Genomic DNA, 22,348 nt, shown 5'->3' on the forward strand with positions numbered 1-22,348 from the left:
GAACTGATGAAAATATATTTATCATAATTTGCAAGCATCTTAAAACAATAATTCTAACAAGCATGTTTCAAGAGGGCATGTTTAATGAAATCTGTGTGTTACAGTTTATATGTCACAAACATTTTTTCACTGCTGATCAAAGAATGAAAAAGAGGAAGTGGCTGATTATATTAAGATCTACATAATTTACCATAAATGCCTTCTAATTTTGGTGATACATGCAGACAGAACTTGTAAGAGAACTGCTACACATTTTCTTCTAGTCTGTTCTTGCCTTCAGGAAGACTTGTTCTACATACTCAACAGTATTTGAATAGATGCCGGGAAGTATAGCTGTTGTTCATTTATGGAGGTACCACAGCCAGAGGTATGAAGACTTTAGGTAATATTAATATAGGTGTGGATCTTACATTGTTCTTAAAAATTCCTTTTTCCCTTATGTTATGCTTTGTTCTTATTGTTAGGATTAAACAATACTTTTGTTTAAGAAGACACTGTTTACCAGTGTCTTCGCTCCAAACACAGAATTCTTCAGGTGCTGAACCTTATCAGATCTGCTGGATTAACATGTTGTAACCAAAAGGCACTGCAGCCCAGGACACAGGTTAACATTAGGAAAAATCATAGAGCTTTACTCTCAGATGGACAAGGGAGGAGTGGGGGAGGAGGACATAACAAAAAGGAGCAGAGCTACAGCTACTCCTGTGACCGTAAGAGTTTTCATAGATTCATAGATTAAGGGTCGGAAGGGACCTAGTAGATCTTCTAGCCCGACCCCCCGCCAGGGCGGGAGAACAACAAAAACCCCAAAAAGAGAAATGGGACTCAAACGAGTCCAGCTAGGTGGGCATCCAGCCTCTTCTTAAAGACCCCCAGGGTAGGGGCCAGCACCACTTCCCTTGGAAGTTGGTTCCAGCTCCTAGCCGCCCTAACGGTGAAGTAGTTTTTGCGGATGTTCAATCTATACCTCCTCTCCAACAGCTTGTGCCCATTTCTCCTTGCTATGCCAGCGGGCGCTAGGGGAAACAGCGTCTCCCCCAAACCCCTCTGGTCCCCCCTAGTGAGTCTATAGACAGTCACCAGGTCCCCCCTTAGCCTTCTCTTGTGGAGGCTGAATAGGTTCAGGTCCCGCAGTCTCTCACTGTAGAGTCTGCCCTGTTGTCCCTGGATCATGCGGGTGGCCCTCCTCTGGACCCTCTCCATATTGTCCACATCCCTCTTGAACTGGGGCGCACAGAACTGGACACAATACTCCAGCTGTGGCCTGACCAGTGTCGCATAGAGGGGGAGGATCACCTCTTTGGCTCTTTCTGCATCAAAAAGAAAACAAGAGGCCTAATGGGTAACTTTTTCAAATCTATTCTGTTTTAGATAAAGTCAGTTCAGTTACATTTTTTGATCCCTAAATGTTTTGGGCTGTCAGTCTGTCTTTGCGTTTGTAATTTAAAGTTGTTGCCTGTATGCCTAAGAAGAGTGAACAGACTGAATTACATTTGATAATCTGCATAAATCATTAGAAGCTTTTCTCTCCATGAAACTAGGTTCATCTAGACTGATACTGTCTGGTACAATTCCTTTAATACACCAGTGAAACTGAGGAAGGGAAAATAAAGAAGCTGCAATAGAGTACAGGTGCAATGGATCCTTTGCAGTCCCTGTTTCTAAGTGTAGCGTAGTTTGCTTCCTACAAAATAAGCAGTAATTTTCAGCCTTATATTATAAAAAAGCCTTATATTATAAAATAATCAGAAATGGTTTCTCATAACTTCCTATGAAATAGTGGCTAAGCTATTCTACTATTGCATTCCAAGGACAATCTGATGGGAAGTCCTCTGGCCAAAGAACCTTGCCTAATGCCAAAAACTTTCATTTCTGTATCTGAGGTTCCTATTGAAGGATTTATCATTCACACCATTGGTGCAGATATTTTAGACAATTTAATCTTTTGCAGCTATTCAGAATATGACTGTGTTGACTCTGTCACTGTCAATATGGTTGAGACCTGAACGTGATGAAGTATAAATGCCAATAACATTTTACAAAAATATTCATTCTTCTATTTCCGTCTGGAAGTTTTCTGTCATTCCTACTGATAGAGGTCATGTGGGTGACAACAGCAACATTGTCCATTATTGCCATCAACATTTCATCTACCGTATTCTTATTCTCAAACTTTTGCTTCATGAAAGATCACTGTGTTTACTGTATTTACTCAAATATAAGATGATGCTAATTAAAAGATGACACTCCCCCCCACACACACACTAATTAGATTCTACATATGGAAAATTTATAAATTACTTATAATTTTCCAGGTACAGAACCTAATTATTGGAGGTTTGCCTTGAATTTGTCCGGAATACGTCTGGAGGGTCAGATAACTCCTTTGTCCTCTGCTTCCCCCCTGCTACTCCCCGCTGTAGCCTCTTCCCCACTCCTTACTATCAGACTCTTCTCTACCTGAGCACATGGACATGAGGAGCACATCTGAAGACAATGACCTTGAAATTAAATATAGCTGTATGTATTTGTATATATAGTACCCACAGACTTTGCTCATCCAGAATTGATTCATGTTACCTTTTTTCGAAACTACTGCAAGTTTTAGCACAGTTACTCCATAAACTTGCTTATTAAGCAGCACTTTGGCACCTACTTATGATACTAGTCCAAAGCAAAAAGTCTCAGGATCCGGGATCCAAGTTTTCCATTTGCCATGGAAAAATGCAGATTTTCTTCTCTAAAGAAGAAAAACAGGAAATCATGGGTTTCCCCTTGCAGGTTGGCAGATCCAGCCTGCAAGAGGCTGCGGGGAGTGGGAGGAAGCTGATTGGATGCAGTGGGTGCTATATGCATGTGCACATATGCACGTGGCCAGAAATACAGCCCAGGGCAACGTGGTGGAAGGAGCTCCCCCAGCTGCCTACAGGTAAGTCTATGGGGGATGGAGGGGGGTCACAGGTGATGCGGTGAGGAGGGCAGGTTGAGGTGGCAGTGGTGGCTCATGAATGGTGGAATGGGGCAGAGTTGGCAACTGGGGCTGGGGACACTACCCAGCTAGGGTAGTGCACAGGGCATAGAGCCAGGGCAGGAATGTGCGGCCACAGGGCCTGGCCAGGGAGCCACATATCTGATTCAGATGAACTGCATTAACTTATTCTTGTGATAGGTTCCTATCAGCATGTTTACCCAAAATGGGCTATGTGTTTTATAGTCATCCTCAGTGTTGCTGCATTTAATCATCTTCATAGTTGTTTTCCATCACTGAGTACATGCTGCTTTGGGCAACACTTTAATGATAGCTAATGTATTTAATGGTTTCCTTGTATACCAATGTAAGATGAGGGTCTTTTTTTCCTCTTGTTGATTGAACCGGAGGGGCGGAGGGAGACGAGACCTTGTCTTGTATTCAAATAAATACAGCACTTTGTTGTGCTAAAAACTGATCCAGAGCATAATGTGCTACTTTAAATCTTGATTGTTTTACTGAGATATTTAATAACATTTAATTTATTTAATTTGCTTTCTCATTAACTCATCCAAATGTGTACTAAATGAGCATTGACATCATGCACTGTCAATTTCTAGAAAGTGCAAAAATAACTCCTTTAATGGTTAATCTCAAAAGGCCCCCTAAACTCCCATGCTCAGAAGGGTGCAGATACACTCCTCAAAGCAGAAATGTCTGGTATTCAGTGGCAAGCTTACAACATATCCTCTTTTGTCTGAGAGGCACAGGGTGTGACTAACAAACACAACGAAAGACAGGTCCAACAGCTGAATCTGTGCATGTGCATATGTGTGGCTAGGCAGGCCCACCTATTTTTGCTGAGCTTTCAATTCCCTTACCATTCTTAAATGTCATAGACACCTAAGGCAGACAAGGTTCTTTGGGTAAATCTGGTATCTTTTGTTAGACCAACTAAATATTTGGAAAAAAATTTCTTAGTAAGTTTTTGGGTTTAAAAACCCTTCATCATGCTGAGGAAAACATCTAATAATAGCTGGGAGCCAAGGAGCAATGTAGCATCCAGCATCCAGCCAGAGTGGCCAGGGAATCAGTGCAGAGGAATAAGCTCAGAGCCAGAGAGCGGCCAGAGACCCAGCGCTACCAATTCTACTCGATTCTAAGACAAGGCTTCATTTTCCTCAGGATGAACAAGGGAAAAAAACCTTGTATAGGAATCCAATAAATATGGTAATATAAAGAAATGTATGGTGCATGTTCTTTCAATACCTCCTTTCTATTTGACCAAAATATAATTGCTATGATCTTCTATTACATAGTACTGTGCAAACATGTCTTTCATGGATCTTAGAAAATCTCCTTCCTATCATTTCAAATAGGAACACGAGTTGACATTACTGAGTTTTTTGCACAGCTCCACAGCTGATATTTAATGGAAATCATTTCAAAGAGTTCATTTGCAAATAGTTTTTCATTAACACTAAATTCATCTTAAAGAGAATTGTGTGGCAATGGTACTTGACACTTCTGTTAATGAAGTCGCCTTTATCTACAGATGGTAACAGGCCAAGCTTCCCCCACACATCATTTTGCCAGCATGGTTCAAACCTGATTTCAGATGGGAGGGGAAAACTTCATCTAGGAATATCAGGTGTATTCATCACTCTGTCTTATGAAGCTCTTGGCAACTTTGACTATGCCAATCAGTACAGAGCAGAACAGTGAACTTACAAGTTATACAAATAAATATGAAACTGTATGCAAATTCAAGTAAGATGCATGAAGTAGGTTCACTAAGGGATAGAGACAAAAGCCCAGAGATAAATAAAGAGCCTGGGGACCTAAATAAACACTTAGTAAGAGGAAGCACTAACAGAAGCCTTAGCAATATTCTCAGGGAGAGGATAGAACAGATATTTGAAATGTTTATACACTGATGCAAGTATGGGGAACAAACAGGAAGAATAGGAGGTCCTAGTACAAGCACAGAATTATGATATAATTGGGATTATGGAGATAAGGTGAGATAGTTCACATGACTGGAGTACTGTCATGGATGGATATAGATTTTTCAGGAAGGATAGGTAGGGGAAAAAGAAGGCATTGCCCAATATATAAAGGTGATGTACATGTGTTCAGAGGTGCACTAGAAAGTGAAAGGTAGGCCTGTTGAAAGCCTCTGGATAAAGGCCAGAAGGGAGAAAGGATGAATAATTGCATGCAAAAATACAGACTGGGAAATAACTAACTAGGCTGCAGTACTGCAGAGAAGGACCTGGGGGTTACAAAAGGCCATAAGCTGAACAGAAGCCAAAAGTGTACTCTTGTTGCAAAAACTGCAACAACATATTAGGTTGTATTAACAGGACTGTTTGCAAATCAAGGAAAGTGATTCTTCTGCTCTATTCAGGACTGGTGAGGCCTCACCTAAAATACTGCATCCAGTTTTGGGCCCCACACTTCAAGAAGGATGTGAACAGTTTAGAATGACTCCAGTGCAGGGCAAAAAAATGACTAAGGGCTGGGAAGCAAGACTTATAAGGAAAAGATGAGAGAATTAGGTTATTTAGTCTGGAGGAAAGAAGACTGAGGGGGGATTTGATAACAGTTTTCAAATACCTGAAGGATGATGACAGAGTGGATGGAGATGGGCTTTTCTCTGTAGCAACAGGACAGAGAAGCAATGGCCTCAAGCTACAGCAGAGAAAATTTAAGTTGGGGATTAGGAGGAACTTTCTGACTATAAGGGGGGGGGGGGTGTGGTTTCCAAGGGTATACACCGATCACAACGAAAGGAAAACCGTTCGCAATTTTATGTCCAAATTTTGCAGCCAGCTGATTGCCTCAGGTATACTATTGTGCAGATTCATAGAGTTCCATTAAATGCATGGAGAGGGCATTCAGAGGTGCTGTGGTTCAAAATTTGAAAAGGGGCACCACAGTCTCAGTTCAGTGAGGTAGTCCAGTTTCATCGATGCAACAGAAATCCACATGTGCCATGTCCTGTCCTGATTTGGTTTAGAGTAAACCAAAGATGTCTAGGGAGATCAAAGTCAGATGGTCTAATGGTGGGATTTATAATAATTTCTGTATTAAGAGGTGAATTGAGCCATTCATTAAGGGGTGAATTGTACAGGCATTTTAGATGTCATATGAGTCTTTCTGAAGTTGAACTGCTGTTCTCCTAGCAGGATGTCAAGATTTTAATCTCAGACATAGTGGATTTAAGAGATCTTCATGTATAGGTGGCTGTGGGTTATTTTTTATTTTAGTCCATAATTTAGTTAAGGCGTTTTTTCTTCTTAATGAGGGAGGATGTATGTTACTAAGGATAACGGGCCCGCACTGTTCAACATCTTCATCAGCGACTTGGACAAGGGGGTAAAAAGCACCCTGTTCAAATTCGCAGATGACACCAAGATGTGTGGGGATGTGGGCATGCTAGAAGGGAGGAATAGGCTGCAATCGGACCTAGACAGGTTACAGGGGTGGGCGGATGAGAACAGGATGGGTTTCAACACTGACAAGCACAAGGTGATGCACCTGGGGAGGAAGAACCAGCAGCATACCTACAGGCTGGGGAACTCCCTTCTCATCAGTGCAGAGGCAGAAAAGGATCTTGGAGTCATCACTGATGACAAGATGAATATGGGCAGGCAGTGTGGGGATGCAGTCAGGAAGGCCAACCGCACCTTGTCATACATCCACAAATGCATCTCAAGCAGGTCCAAGGAGGTGATCCTCCACCTCTGTGCAACACTGGTCAGGCCATAGTTGGACTACTGTGTCCAGTTCTGGGCGCCGCACTTCAGGAGGGATGTGGACAACATGGAGAGGGTCCAGAGGAGGGCCACTCACATGATCAGGGGGCAGCAGGCAGACCCTACGAGGATAAGCTACAGGGCCTGAACCTGTTCAGCCTCCACAAGAGAAAGCTGAGGGGGGACCTAGTGGCTGTTTACAAACTAGTCAGGGGGGGACCAGCAGGCACTGGGGGAGTCCCTGTTTCCCTGAGCACTACCAGGAGTGACTAGAAATAATGGTCACAAGCTGGCAGGGGGCAGATTTAGGCTAGATTTCAGGAGGCGCTACTTCACTGTCAGGGCGGCTAGGATCTGGAACCTACTTCCAAGCAAAGTGGTGCTGGCTCCTACCCTGGGGGTCTTTAAGAGGAGGCTCGATGAACACCTTGCTGTGGTCGTTTGACCCCAGTACTTTTTCCTGCCATGGCAGGGGGTCGTACTTGATGATCTGCTCAGGTCCCTTCCAATCCTACCAACTATGAAACTATGAAGAAAGGTAACTTTTTTAAAGTTTCTTCACTCAAATTATTTTAACTGATGTAACTGTTATCTAAGTACCTCACTATATATTTTTTTAAAGGAGTGCATTTAAACTAAATCCTGTAATGCACAGCATACAAGATAGATACAATTCATGCATTTGAAATTAATAAATCAATCTCGGAGTCTAACTCCTTTATTGTCTTTCACATTTCTAAGTTTATAGCTAGAAATGGAAATGCTGAAAATTAGGGTTGGTCCAGGAGCCAGTTTTGTTCCGTATCTTCATTAAAGATCTGGAAGATGAGATGCAGTGCACTCTCAGTAAGTTTGCGGATGACACCAAGCTGGGGGGAGTAGTCGATAGGCTGGAGGGTAGGGCTAGGATTCAGAGTGGCCTAGACAAATTGGAGGACTGGGCCAAAAGAAATCTCATGAAGTTCAACAAGGACAAGTATGAAGTCCTGCAGTTAGGATGGAACAATCCCATGCACTGCTACTGGCTTGGGCCCAATGACTAAGCAGCAGCACTACAGAAAAGATTCTGCAGGTTACAGTGGACAATAAGATGAATACGAGCCAACAATGTCAAAAAAGCTACTGGTAAACTGAGCTGCATTAGTAGGAGTGTTGCCAACAGATTGAGGAAAGTAAATATTCCTCTCTATTCGGCACTAGTGAGGCCACATCTGGAGTTAGTGTGTCCAGTTTTGGGGCCCCATTATGGAAAGGATGTGGAAAAATTGGAAACTGTCCAGTGGAGGGCAACAAAAATGGTTAGGGGGCTAGGGCATTTGACTTCTGAGGAAAGGCTGAGGGAACTGGGTTTATTTACTCTAGAGAAGACTGAGGAGGGACTTGATAGTAGCCTTTAACTACCTGAAGGTTGGTTCAAAATGGGATGGAGCTAGACTGTTCTTAAGGAGCAACGATCTCAAGTTGCAACAGAGGAAGTTTAGCTTGGCTATTAGGAACAACTTTCTCACTAGAAGGGTGGTGAAGCACTGGAACAGGTTACCTAGAGAGGTGGTAGGATCTCCATCCTTGGAGAGTTTTAAGGCCTGGCTTGACAAAGCCCTGGCTGGAATGATCTAGTTCAGGATGGTCCAGCTTTGAGCAGGGGGTTGGACTACATGACCTTCTGAAGTCCCTACTTTTCCATGATTCTATACTTTCATGAATTTTCAGTCTCAAAAATTTAGGTAATTGTGAGTCAACATTGTGTCAAATATTCTACCACAAAACCCTCAACCAATTACAAATTAATGCAAACAATTTTGAAACAAATCAATTCAAAGAAAAAAAAAAAGCTAAATGCAAATCCAAGCTATCAAAATCCTACTGTGAAGAAGAGTATTTTACTTTGAAAAGGAGTAGTGCCAAAGATTCTTTTGAAGTCTACAAGGGACTTTACAACTGGTATCAATTTAACAAGGAAGCAGGTAGGAGACTCTGGCTAGGCACAGACATTAAAAAACCGCAAGGTGGAATCAATCTAAGTTATGTAGTTTTCCGTAAGTGACATAGTTTAGATTAGTATGAGCAGAACACACATTTGCCCTTTGGTTGGGGGCACAAATCTTAGACTGGTTTCCACCATTTTTAAATCAGTCTATTGTGACAGGGGCAAACTTTCACGCCTAGTGCAAGCACCGACCTGCCCCTTGTCTATAGCCCAGCTGCCCACCTCACTCTTCTGCCACGCCTTGGTGTAATAGTATTAAGATGTTAATTAGGCAGGAGGCTGGCCATTTTGAACCCCAATGCTTAGGGATATATCCGCAACTTTGTTTCACCCCTACACTGAGGCCCAAGCTTCACAGATGGCATCCCAGGCAGCTAAACTCAGCTGTACCCTTCACTCCCTTAGCTGTGGTCCCCTCTCTGGGACCTTCGGCTCCCTCTTAGGCCCTGGCCCTGTCTCAGGCCAATCAGGATCCCGAGGCTCTCTGCTCTGAGCGTCCCTCGCAGCAAGCCACCTTAGTCCTTCAACCCTACTTTGGTTCCTGGCCCCAGTATGGGCCAGTTGAGGGTCCCTCAGGACAAGTCTAAGCTGCTCGTCTGCTCACAGGGTTCAGGGTCCCCCATTTCCTGCTCAAGTGGTTAGCAAAGCATGCCTGGCCCTGGGCTGAAGTTAAGGCGCCCTGCCCCACCTTACACTGGGGAGGTGTTCACTTCTGGCATTTACATGGGAACTGCTGCACCACCTACAAGCCTACTAGGGCATCCTGCCCCAGCAGGGTGCAGTTTTAGGTCATCCTCAGGACCAATGAGGCCTCCTTCTTCCCCATAACCTCCCCCTTTACCTCCGAGGTGTTCCTGGCAGAGCTCAGCAGAGAGATGTTTCTCCTCTGCCGGCTGTTCACAAACTGACCTCAGCTAAGGGAGCTGGGCCTTAAAATGGCCACCCTGATCAGGCACCTGCCCCTCCCTGGTCCAGTCCTATTAGTGCCCTGCCACATCTATGTATACCAAACTTCTGTTATGTTATGAGTATAGACTGGTTTTGCGTGCCAAACTTCTGTTCTGTTACAGGTATAGACCAGTTTCCAATCACTTATACTGGTAAAAGTGTAATGTCTGTACCTGACCTCTATTTTAGGGCTTTATGCTATAGCCTATCACCAAGATTTGGATAAGCCCAAGTCTTCACAAAACAAATCCACATCTTTCTTAAGTGTTCTCCTCACTAGTGCAAATCTGGTTTGTAGTCTCATGTGTAATCACATGCTGCTCTCCTAGATCTATCCACACAGGACTTTTGATCACAGAATCACCACACAACTTGGACTCCATGGGGAAAAATGTAGGTTATCAGGAAAAATGTAAGGCAAGAGTTTTCAAGTTTTTCAAAGACTGACCCAACTTCTGTACTTGTGACCTCATCTCCAGCCATCTAGCAGCTTCATTTCCAGTGTCAATGTGCCTTATTATAATTGAACTTCTATAGAGCATTTGACCATAGTTGTAAATTGTGCAACCCTATGTGAGGTCATAATCCCATGCTTGGAAACTGCTCCTGTAATGGGAGACTTTTAATGTTCTGCCTATATTGAGATCTTACAATAGCTCACATATACATCAATAAGCAATAAAACAAGATTGAGATTTTTTAACATAACATGTTTTTCGTTCTTACCAGACTGTCCACATCTATGCTTGAATTCACAGTCCATTGTAAGGTACTCATAATATTCATGGCTAACGTTAAAACAATGCCAACTTTGGGTTCTCCTTTACCTGCAGGTAGAAAAAAAAAGTTATAAACAGATTTAAGTATAAAAAGTCAACAGCTATTAAATAAAATCGCCAGGTAAATCTTAAATTATAAATATCAAGTAAAAGCTTTCCTTTTTTTATGAACCATTTCCTCTGTTCAGAAAGGATGCATGCTTTGGTGATGAGAGCAAAGGAGATGGCAGCTGGAATCCTGGATTATACTTTTGGCTTTAACAGTAGACTTGCTATAATGGAATTTTGTTTTGATGCGAAATTTGCCATTGACCAATGATGAATTGGTCACTGAATCATTGACCAATGATTTGGTCAATGATTTCCTCATCCTCTACTCTATTAATTTGTAAAATTTCTCTTATCTGCCTCACTTAGGTGTTAAGGGATTGTTTAGGTAGAGGCTTGTAAGCAGTTTTTCATTTTAACAGCACAAATAACAAGATGAAAGTATCCAAACTACTTAACTCACTAGCTCAAGACTGGGTTTTCATCTGCCTGACAAATATGACGATATAATTTTTGTGGGTTGTTTTTTTGTTTCCTTTTGGCATGGGTAGGATTTATCTGCATCACAATAAATTAATACAAAGTAACACGAGTATTATAAAAACCCTAGCAAGGCCAGTCTTGAATCTGAGGCCCTTGGTAAAGGTTAAAATAATAGCTCACTTAGGATCAGAGGAATTTTATGCCCCATAACAAAAACCACACATCCTGCCATGCCAGACATTCATCAGATAAGCAATGTTTCTGATGGGTCACAAAATTCCTTATATCCTAACTGTACCACTACAGGACTACCCTCAGCTTGATCCTGCGGATTGGATAGGGGCACTCTGTCCTGGACCTTGGGGCTACCCTGTGCCTGATCCTGAAGCTCTGCTGAGCACTAGAATTGAGCACAGGTAGCTCCATGTCCCAGTCAGAGAACCAGAACTGCCAACTGGGGATCAGGCTGAGGTAGTTTTGGGATCCAGGGCTGTCTGGGCTTGTGCCAACAATCGGGTGATTTCACTGGCCTCAGATCACGGGTCTGGTTCCAGGCCTAGAGCTATCCCCAGCCAATGACAACAATCAGCTGACTTTCATCATTGGTAGGACAGACTCATTCTAAAACACAACACATGCCACACATTTATGACGCCATATAAATCAGCTACAAAGTTGTTCGACATTATACATGGAATGTCTTTGCTGTTTTATGGTGCCATAAATTGACTGAATATGTGGCATCTTGTAATTTATGGTGCAATTAATATGTTGATTACACCATAAATGTAATGCCTGTCAGGGGCCTGATATACCATTTTCAGTATGGCTAACAATGACAGATGATGTTTGGTTATATTCAAGATACCTTCCTCTAAGTTGTTGACTGCCTCACCAAGCCATCTCCTATTTATTTTGTTTATAGACTACTTCTCTTTATCATGTAATTAGAAAAACTAACTAATAAAAATAGTTAGTTCTTTTGAAGTCTGGAAAGTTCAAAAAAAATCTGGGATTGCCTTATGTAGTGCATCTACCCTTTTGTTCTAAAATCAAATTTGTATGTTTATTAACATTGTTTGCATTCCCTGTTCCTCTGTAAAAGACCCACATAAATGAACAAGAGAATCAGCAAACGTGCCTATAAACTAGCAGCTTTAAAGGTATAAAATTAAAAATGTTGGGGAGGGAGACTTTTCTCTGTAATTTAGTCAGATAAGATTCTCTTATACAATAATTGCAAACAAAGAAGGTAAACAATTTCAAACAGAAGTGTGTCTTCTTTTTCAATTAAGAGTGTTTCATTAAAGATGGGAAATAAGGAAGAATTATATTCATATTGCAACTACATAAAACTTTTCTCTACCAATTACTTTTACCTTTGAAATTTTGCCAGATCACATTAGATAATATCTGAATTGAACTCTTACTATATTCATTAACACCACTAGGTGAAGAAAAAACTGATGATTTGTGGATAAAATGATCCAAAATTCAAATTGTAAAACTTCATTCATATCCAAATGTGTGGTCTGAAATCCAGCTGTACTTGGCAATAAAGTTTTTGTCATAGAATTAATGGTTTTTAAATGCTTTTAGCTTTTTGAACTATGCAAATGCAAAGTGTTAGTTGTGCCAAAGGATATGAAAATAGTTCACAACAGATGTCTTTTGAGCACAGCTTTGCAAGTATCAACCAAACTCTCCTATTTGCTGCATCAAGCTTCTATTGGTAACCACACAGTCTTCTAGCTAAGTATAATGTACACTTGGCAATAGAATTTCAGATCTTTGTATATATACTTCCCTTCAGACACAGCTTATAAAATCAGCATGCTGCATTCTTAATGGGTTTTGTTAAACTACAGCAGCATAAATATTTAGTTAATGTATTATGGCACTATTCAATCTAATGTTTTCTTGGCTAAAACTTGATAAACGTTGAAATGTAATTCATCAAAATCTTTTACTCTCTCATATTTCTCTGTAGTCAAAGGAAGAACATTATCTATCCCCACTTCCTTTTTCTCTCTTTTACTCTAGTCTCTGTGCAGTTAATTCCATCCTAAAGAATGACAGCTTGCATTGCATGGTTAACATGTTGACATTCTTAGTGATCTTGTGTTTGAAATTGATGTTACCACACTCAATAGGGTTAAGTGCAGAAATTCAAGGGGGTTAGGGAAAGGTTAGATTGGGTTAAAAATGGCCACCTTATCTAACTTAGTTCAACTAAGTGCAGACCTTACACTTAAACCCAGTGTCAGCAATCAGAAATCAATCTAAACCTATAACAGTACAGAAGTTCCATTGACATATAGACTAAACTAAAAAAGGCAGAACCTGGTCTAAGAAAGACCTGGATTGATGTATGCTCAGCCTCCATCAATCTAGATGCATGGAACTTCAGTACAATTATGTGTGCCACCCTGGAGTTGGGAAAGCCCAGCCATTGGCCCCAGCCCCAGGGCTGCACTTTTCATACTTGGCTCCTTGACACCAAGCTATTTTTAGCCCCCCAGTCCCTTGCTGTCCCCTCCCCTGCTCCCCTCCATGGACCAGCCAGCCCCACCCCCAACCCCTCATCCCATAAGCTGCTCCAGGTGCCAGATTTATCAGTGTTCACTGCTGTTGGGAGCCAAACAAGTAAGTATCAGTGGGGGGAGAGATAGGGGTATAAGTTCCCTGGAGGAACTGAAGGGGTAAAAATAGCCCCTGGTCCCATCCCCCCCAGACTCTCCCCATAGAACCCACAAGCCCCCCTGATCCCTCCAAACCCTCCTGGACTCCACCAAGCCCTACCACATGGACCCTGGCTGCCCCCCTCAATTGCTCCCATCAATCCTGCCTGACCCCCAATCCTTCCTGCAGATCTAATTTCCCCCCCACCCAATTCCATATGGACACAGCCTGCCCCCTCCCACCCCTCCACATTCTGACTTACATTAGATTGAATGGCCCTTTTTAATGTGATCTAAGTTCACTCTAACCACCCCAAATGTCTGCACTTAGCCTAGAATGAGGGTTGTGGCAAAAAATACTGTGCACACATGCCTGCATGTGTATTCTATAAGTTGGCCCACAGTCATAAAATTTACAAGCCAAATCCTGTCCGCCTTATTTACACACAAACCTAATTGACATCACCAGACAATTGTGCTATTACAGTAATCAGGAATTAGCCTTTGATGTAAATCTTGGCATCTATCCTTTTCTTTTGCCATACTACTGTGCTCTTGAACTTTACAGTCTCCAATGCCTGTGCACTGTAATGATTTTATTTGTTTTTCTTCCTACTCCAAGCTAAAGATTTTGCTTCAGTTATGAATTGTTTTTATTTTAGAAGTTTTGAATGAAAGTGTCCATGCAAAACTTGAAAAAAGAAAAAAACTAATCTAAATCAGAACCAAAATATATATAACAGTAAAATATTACACATTCAAGGAAAATATATGCAGGAAAACTGCATAGTCCTTAGTAATTTCAACATAGAACAGTACAAAAAAGGAGACAGGTTTTGGAAAATTCTCTTACATTTTCTTTACTTAAAATTTCCTCAATCATTTCTTTTAGATGTGTTTGTCTGTTTCTGCCAGAATTTTAGTGGTGCTGTGCTGGTTAAGGATTGCCAACTCATTGTTCAACTAGCAGCCGCTTTTCATTGGTGAGGGAAATGGTGAGAGTGTATAATAACATAATTCTGTAATTAGTTTGTAAAGTTTGGTAATCTGTTTTGTTTGGAACTTGCTAAACTGATGTAGTTGCGTAACTATGTCAGTAGATTGAAACCTGGGCCAGGAATCAGGAAACTGGACATTCTGTCTTTGACTTGCTTTGCATCTTCACAGGGTTCACTGAATCTTTCTTTGTCTCAGCTCTGAGGAATGTTAATATTAATCTACCTTTGCTACAAACTTTGAGCTATCCAAAGAAAGAGAACCTTGCAAACAGATATTTACTTCTTTACTCAACAGTATTCTAGCATGGTAGTACACTCTCGCATTACATGAAATAACTTCTAAAACAGTCAGAGGTCAAAGAATGCAGGTCTTGGCTTCTTTTAACATTGTTTTATCACTTGGATTTTTTTCAAATTGACCCTTTCAAACAATAATATATCCTAATATACATCCTAATTATTTTATTTCTAATTTTAACTGATTGCTCATATCATATCAATATAACAACAGTAAACTGCTATCTTCTGCATATAGTATAATCTTGCAATAGTTGATAATGAAATGGTTTCTAAATATGGGTCCTTGACTAAAAGCAAAGGGTTCATTTTAATATACCACAGGATTCTCAAACAGGTGCTGGGGCATCCTGAGGTGCCACCAGATCCTCTGAAGGGTGCCTTGATATATGAGAAGATAAGCAAATAAACTAAATAGGTAAACAGAGGCTCACACTTGTTTTTATCTGAACCCTCACCAACATTGCCCAACTCCTCTGCAAGGAGGTAAGCATTGTAGTATTTTACAACATAAATTCACAAAAGTTATGGAGTGCCTCAAGTCCAATGAAGGGTGCCTCCAGTCCAAAATGGTTGAGAACCAGTGATATAGCAGTTGGATTTACCTGCAGTTATAACAGAGATGAATGTCACAGCAATGAAGAAGATGACAAAGATCATTTCTATTCTCATCTGGAACCAGCGCAGTGTGGACAAGTAGAGGAACCAGTGTGCTGTGTGCAAGTTCAGAGCTTTGTGAAACAAAGTTTCAAAGTATGGTTGTCTCCCAAAAGCTCTTAACGTCCATAGCCCTTTTAAGCTTGTAACAAGATGCGTGAAAATTGGACTCCGGGCTGTAAAGTATTTAAATTAAAAATGAATTAAATGCACTAGGATTAAGTGTCTTTCATAGCAAAAGCATACGGTTCCACCACCCCAAATTAAAACAGTGCAACTCTCTTCAATGTTATTCAATATAAGTATGTTCTTGTTTCTTTTACCACTAACACTGGACAGGGTGCAATCCCATTCAGTGTAATATCAGTGAGCAATCACTTATAAAGATGAAGTTACACATTAAACTTAGACCATATTAAGGGCACTTAAAATGAAGCATCAGCACATTAAAGCTCAGCTCATTAACTTGTGCCAAGTGCCCTCTGAGCAGCTCACAGCTGCATCATTTCAGGCACAGGTTAACTTAGCTCAAGTTAGGGCAACATCAGTCTGCTCCCTAGAGATAAAACAAGCAATTTGCAGTCCTCCAGCATCCCAGGATTCACCACTCCTAGGCCCCCTTCCTTCCACTCTGGATAAATATTTCACCGTCCAGAACTCTACTGCTGAGGGGGTGTGACTGCCTGGGAACAAGTGGGGCCCTGCCAGTGACAGGAAGGCAGGTTGCAGCAGTGGAAGCATGGAGCTGGGAGATGGAGAAGCTTGGGGGCATTTGGACTATAGCTTCTCTCTGCAGGCAGCTTCCCCCATGCAATGTGGGGTTGTGGGAGAAAGTTGTGCTAGCATCACAGAGCCCCCAGAGTTTAGCATGGTGGGAGCATAGAGTCATGGAGAACAGGGAAGACTGCTTCCCTGTGGCTCTGTGCTGCTGTTGACTAAACCCTGATGGCTCCACTCATTAATTAAACCTCAGTTTCCGCAGCTTTTGCCTGTCTCTAGACAAAAGGCAAAGCCCTCTCCAGGGAAGGCTGAGGGGGCTAAGATCAGACAGCAGGGGTTGGTGGAAGGCTTCCTGAAGCACAGGCCTCTCCCTCCACCCCAAGAGGTGAGGTGGGGTGAGGAGACTGTTGAGGAAAGCCACAGCCTCAATGCCTCTCTGCCTCCCAGCTCCATACTCCCATTGTTGCACTTCCCCTTTCCAACACATCCCCAACCCAAAGTGAGGATAGAGACCAGGTGTCCTATCTCCCAGCCACACTCCTGCTCACCAGCTCCCTAGTGATAAGTCAGAGCTGTGCAGGCAAGAAATGGTAATAACCCTTAACATGCAACTGCTCACAGCACATTCTAACTTTAAAACCACTTAACATTCCACAGATTTAGTATGGTCTAAGTATAACATGTAACTTCACCCCTAATGTCTTCAAAGTTAGAAACCCCTGCTATGTAGTTTAGATGTCCCAAGGAGGACAAAAATCTCCTGGCCACCAAAATTCCTGATGTTCCGAAAATTCCACAAGGCATTTTTTAACAAAGATAAGAGTGCTTCATTTCTCTGCGTTCCACACTGCCAACAGGGGTTTTTTTTAAGGATACTCTACAACACCATATTCAAAGTATTACTGAGCCAACACTGGATTTCCAAAACTTCCAGGAAATTCTGATCCAGATCCAGATTGGAACTCCACAGACTATCAGATATCAATATTAACTTTCATGAGTTGGATGCAGGTCTGCCTCGAAGCCACAATATTGTGCTTGAACAAATGATCCAGCAAGCCCTTACGTCTAAAACAGTATTTCCATTACATGTTCCAAATACAGCTTTAAGGAAACAAATATGCTTACTCAAATAGGTAACTTAGACACTGACAAGAGAGGTTTTTACCATCACAGCAGAAACTGATGATAGGCTCATACATTTGCACATAGAAGGTATAGACCTGATTGTTGCTAGGAACCTGCAAGGCATGGTCCCATACTTTCAAGTAAGTTTGTTCTTATTAAAACTGTATTTCAAGACTTTATTTGTTTTCAGCTGCACTGGTGGTACCCAACTTGAAACCTGTGTTTGTTAATTGCTTTTGGGGGCAGAACACTGTACTGGCTGGTTCACTAACACCAGTTGCTATCAAGGGAGATGACTATTCTGCTCCCAGAGACAATGAAACTTGCAGTAGAGAAGGCAAAGAAAAGGTAAAAATTCATTTTCCATGGATTTAGGATCTATCAATATTTCTGCTCATACCTTCAGATTCCAGTTGCTTCAGCTGCTGAGAAGTGTGGAGGAAGTATGCCCTTAACATAACAAAGGCTCCTATCACAGGCACTGATGCCAGGAAGATGTAGGGTTCTAATATTGAGACTACTGTTATAGCACCAATCACAATCAGTATTAACTGTAGAATGAAAGAAAAATACTATTGATACAGCAAACTTTGCACTTTATAGACTACAGATTGGTGATGAATCTCTTCCCCATGGCAGCTATGTACCATTCAGCTTCATGCTTACCAAAACGATGTGCTGGACTAGCTAGGATTTGCAGCTGAGAACAAACCTTATAATATTCAGGGCACTAGATGGATGGTTCAGACAACGGCTATTTTTTTTACTTAAAGTTAATCCTCAAAAAGTAAGTACCTCCCCAAAATTGTCTAGATATTCCTGCATTCTTTAAAATACACAATCACAGACAGTTTTGATCAATATATTGCCCCCATCGATAGTTTCTTTTTATATAACTTCCCATCTCCCTTAATATTTAATTCCTAAATTTTAAAACTATCATTCCAACCCAGACCACTATGAAAAATATGGTTTAAGAACAGTGCATCCTCCATCTGGGGAAGGGCAAATTTAGACTAGACGGTCCCTGAGGATCTAAACTCCGATTCTATTCACTGTGGTTTTCCATCTTAAAGAAATAAATACCTTCAAAGGCTAATGTATATATTTCTGCAAGAGGCTTCTTCCTTTTCCACAAGATCTTGTTATCAATGGTTCTAACAGATCTAACAAATTATCATAAATACTTGGGATTAGATCTCATTCTGCCTCTGAGTGGCCCTTATGCAGCCTTTAGGTATCTAAGTCACTAAACACAATCCTATTCCGCTCCCTTCAACAGCTACAGGCAGGGATGTCAAAGGCATCTGAATGAGGGGTCAGCCCTGAGAGCGGGACTAGTCCCATGTTCTTGATCCAGCTCTCAGGGCTGATTTGGTACAGACGCTGCAGGCAGCATGCACCCTGGACCAGCAACATGTGTTGTTTGCAGTGTGTGCGCTAGCTCAAGCCCCATGCACCACAGAGCATATGCTGGCCCTGACCTCATGCACAGCATGCTACATATGGGGCCAGTCCAGGATGCACACTCTGTGCTCAGCCTGTGTACTGAATCTAGAGGCGATCCAGACTGGGTTAAAAAACTGGCCACCTGCACGGGATCCAATGCAAGAAGCTGGTCCAGCATGGGCGCCATATGCAGTACACATCCCAGGCCATCCCCAAGCACTGCATGGAACAAGTGCCAACTCCAGCCTCATGGGGCATGCAGCACACAAGGCCAATCTAGGACATGTGCTGCATGTAACACCTGCACCAGACCAGCCCTGCATACTGGATGTGGCACAGGTAGCCAGTCTGTGGGCTTGATCCAGATCGGCTCTGAATCCAGCATGCAGGGCTGGTCCAGCACAAGGGCAACATGCAGCACACACCCCAGACTGGCCCCACATTGTGTTCAGCCCACGCCAGATAGGCTCCACAGACTTTGACCAGCACACACTGCAAGCAGCATGCAGGGCTGGCTGGACACCCCCAGGCAGCACTATGGGCCAGAAGATAGGGCTCTGAGGGCTGAATCCAGTCTGTTGGCCTGGATCTTTGACACTCCTGCATTAAAGCATATAGATTCACTAGGCACCTCCATTTTCACTTGAAACAATCCCTAGGCATCTAGACTTGGACTACTTCCCATGCTCAGAAACAAGCTGGCCAGAAAAACCATACCAAGTTGCTTAAGCTTAAGATCATGCATGCAGCTAGCTCAGTGGAAGAGAAGCAGACCACTATTTACCTAATAGCTTAGTGGTGAAAGCACTTACCCAGGGTGTAGAAAACCTGGGTTTTGGCTACCTGACCTGACCTTCTTTAGTCTGAGGAGTCTGAACCCAAATCCCCGAGAACCCAAGAGAGGACCCAGAATTTGGGTGGGGGTGCTACTGTCTCTTGCTGACCTGGCTCACTGGGCAGCCTGAAGTGAAAAATTCACAGGACCAGAAGAAAACATTCAAGTGGAAATGTAATGGCTTCTATGCTTTGCAATCTCCCTGACACCCAGTTAGGGCCTGGGAAGCCATGAGGCTTTCAGGGCTTCAGGCTTCCTGCTACAGAGTTGCGAGCAAGAACCTGAGAGTGCTTACAGCAGCTGAGTGTCCCAGAAGTTGTTTGGGTTTTTAGTTTCTGCAACTAAAATCCTGAACAACAAAACCCAAGACTGCCAAGCTAACTAGCAGAAAATCCTGTGTTATTATGAAATTTCTTCAAAACAAATTTATTTCTATGGAACATTTCTCTTTCAATGAATTGATAGTTTTCAGTGGAAAACTGTTTCAACAAAAAATACCAGGAAGTTGAATTTGATCTTGAACTACTGAGAAAGAAGAAAGAAAGTACCTAGAGACAAAGCTGTTTTGGATCACAGCTGCTAAAGCAAAAAGTTAACAGGAAAAGGTAAAAAATAAAAAACATAACAGCAGGGAAAATAAAGCCCAAGAATCAAAAGCATGAAAACTTGAAGAACCTATTTAACTTGTGACAGAATATAAACCCAGTTAGGCTGCAAGTGGCCTCTTTTTCCCTTTGATATTTTGGTTTCATCTGGACAAAGAAAAAAAAAGGAATATAGGTCTCAAAGTGGAACTCCCAGTGGAACTTACATTCCACATGGCCCATGAAGTACACTTTTCCTTTCTATCACAGGGTCAATTATTCCAGAAAATAGCTCATGGCTTGCACAGTCACTATAATGCAAAACATTATATAAAACCTAATTGTTCCCATCTTCTATAGCTATGTGATCAGCTACTTAAATAGATAGCTTAATCTTAAAACTACTTATTTATTTTGAAAGTGGATCTTGATCTTACTGCTTCAGCATGGTGTATATATTTAGCTTGTATGTGTGTGTATAAAATGTTGCTAGCTGCTTAGTTCCTTTTATTTTATATGATTCACTATCCATGATGTTGGATGTAGTTTTACTGCACTAGAAGGCAACACAAAATTTATAAGTTTGATTTTACATACCTGAATAAAGTCAAATATAGTAAGAGGCAGTATGTCATCCAATATTGCCGTATCTTTTGAGAATCTGTTAAGTATTCCTCCTATAGATTGAAAAAAACAGAAAAAGGTTCTTATGGGATCATTTTACACCAAAGCCTACAGAAACTAGCTGTAGCCAAAACTATAGCTTTCCTGAATTAAAGAATATGCTGATCAAAGATATCAAGCTGCAGTTTAAAGCTTATGGGCTGAAGTCAGCCTTAGGACATGTACATCTGTATGTGTAGCTTCTATATCCAGTTCTTACCTGCTTTTTATGCCTCACTAACATTTAATCATTCCTTCTACCTAACCACTGAAGTACACTGTTATTTCAAAACAAAAAGCTGACAACAAAAATGTGTCATACTTAAAATGCAATCAAGGTTTGCACATGACATTTAAGTAACAAACTTTTAAACAATCATTCAGCAAACATTCAGCTAGACTCTGAGACAGAACAGAAAACAATGGTACCCTTTAACCAGAATGAACTATGTCTCAATTAAAACAAAAACCATAAATAATTCAATCAGTCAGTTAACTACTGATTTGATTACCTGCTTTCAAAGTGTTGAATGTTGACATAGGTGCCTGAAGAACAGCATGCAACATCTTCTGATGGAGAGTTTTAGACACTGTTATAAGAGTATGCACCAGTGGTATACCTCTGAAAATTCCCAAGGCAAGCAGGGTATCTGCCACTCCCACATAAATGTAAAAGACATAGTAAAAGCTACTTTTCGTAATGATTACTGAAGGGCCATCACCAGGCACATGAGATGTGGTGTTTCTCCTGTCTGTTGTATTTGTACCTGGAAACTGTCTGTAAAATACAAATTATAAAAAAATACCATAACTGAGACTCATAAACAAGTTGTATCTGAGAATGTCACTTAACCTAAATCTATATTAATGCATTTTTAGGTGTAAAGCTATTTATTTTTCTTATTGTTTTTAAACATCAAACTGCATTAATAAAAAATAACTAATTTATTACCACATATACAAGATCCTTATTTCTCTCTTTAGAGGCCAAGGTGATATCTATCACTTTAGCTATTCTTGGATAGGGGAATACTCATCAACACCTGTTGTAACTTCCAAAATTAACTTCAGCAAAAAGCACTGTAGATGTTTTGATGAGTAAATGGCAGGTCTCAACTGAGAAAGGAAGAAAGCCCTAAGATACACATAAAAACCTTTGAAATTCCATCTAAATTATTATGAAAAATGAATTATTTTAGTAATCTTGTCTGAGTCCAATACCTTCTTGGTTTCATTTATTAAAATTGATTTATAAAATGCATCACTATCCATCTTGTTTTAAAGAAAATTCTTTTGAGAGTTGAGCAAAATTAAATTACTAAATAAGTGAAATGCTTTGTCTCTGTTATTGCCACATAACAT

At 41.3% G+C, this 22,348-nt stretch overlaps 1 protein-coding gene across 1 annotated transcript in view; it reads right to left on the reverse strand.

Annotated features, from left to right (window-relative positions):
- Nucleotides 1-22,348, reverse strand: part of CFTR (cystic fibrosis transmembrane conductance regulator) — a 107,320-nt gene that overhangs the window by 42,672 nt on the left and 42,300 nt on the right. The window contains exons 8-12 of the mRNA XM_019515767.1: nt 21,499-21,764; nt 20,921-21,000; nt 17,856-18,006; nt 15,556-15,783; nt 10,391-10,491 (exon numbers count right to left, since the gene is read on the reverse strand). Of these exons, the coding sequence (XP_019371312.1) occupies nt 10,391-10,491; nt 15,556-15,783; nt 17,856-18,006; nt 20,921-21,000; nt 21,499-21,764 (826 nt within the window). The remainder of the gene's footprint in view (nt 1-10,390; nt 10,492-15,555; nt 15,784-17,855; nt 18,007-20,920; nt 21,001-21,498; nt 21,765-22,348) is intronic.

Source organism: Gavialis gangeticus, unplaced genomic scaffold, assembly GCF_001723915.1.
Source record: "Gavialis gangeticus isolate Ggan-Ray unplaced genomic scaffold, GavGan_comp1, whole genome shotgun sequence".
NCBI classification, from domain to species: domain Eukaryota; kingdom Metazoa; phylum Chordata; order Crocodylia; family Gavialidae; genus Gavialis; species Gavialis gangeticus.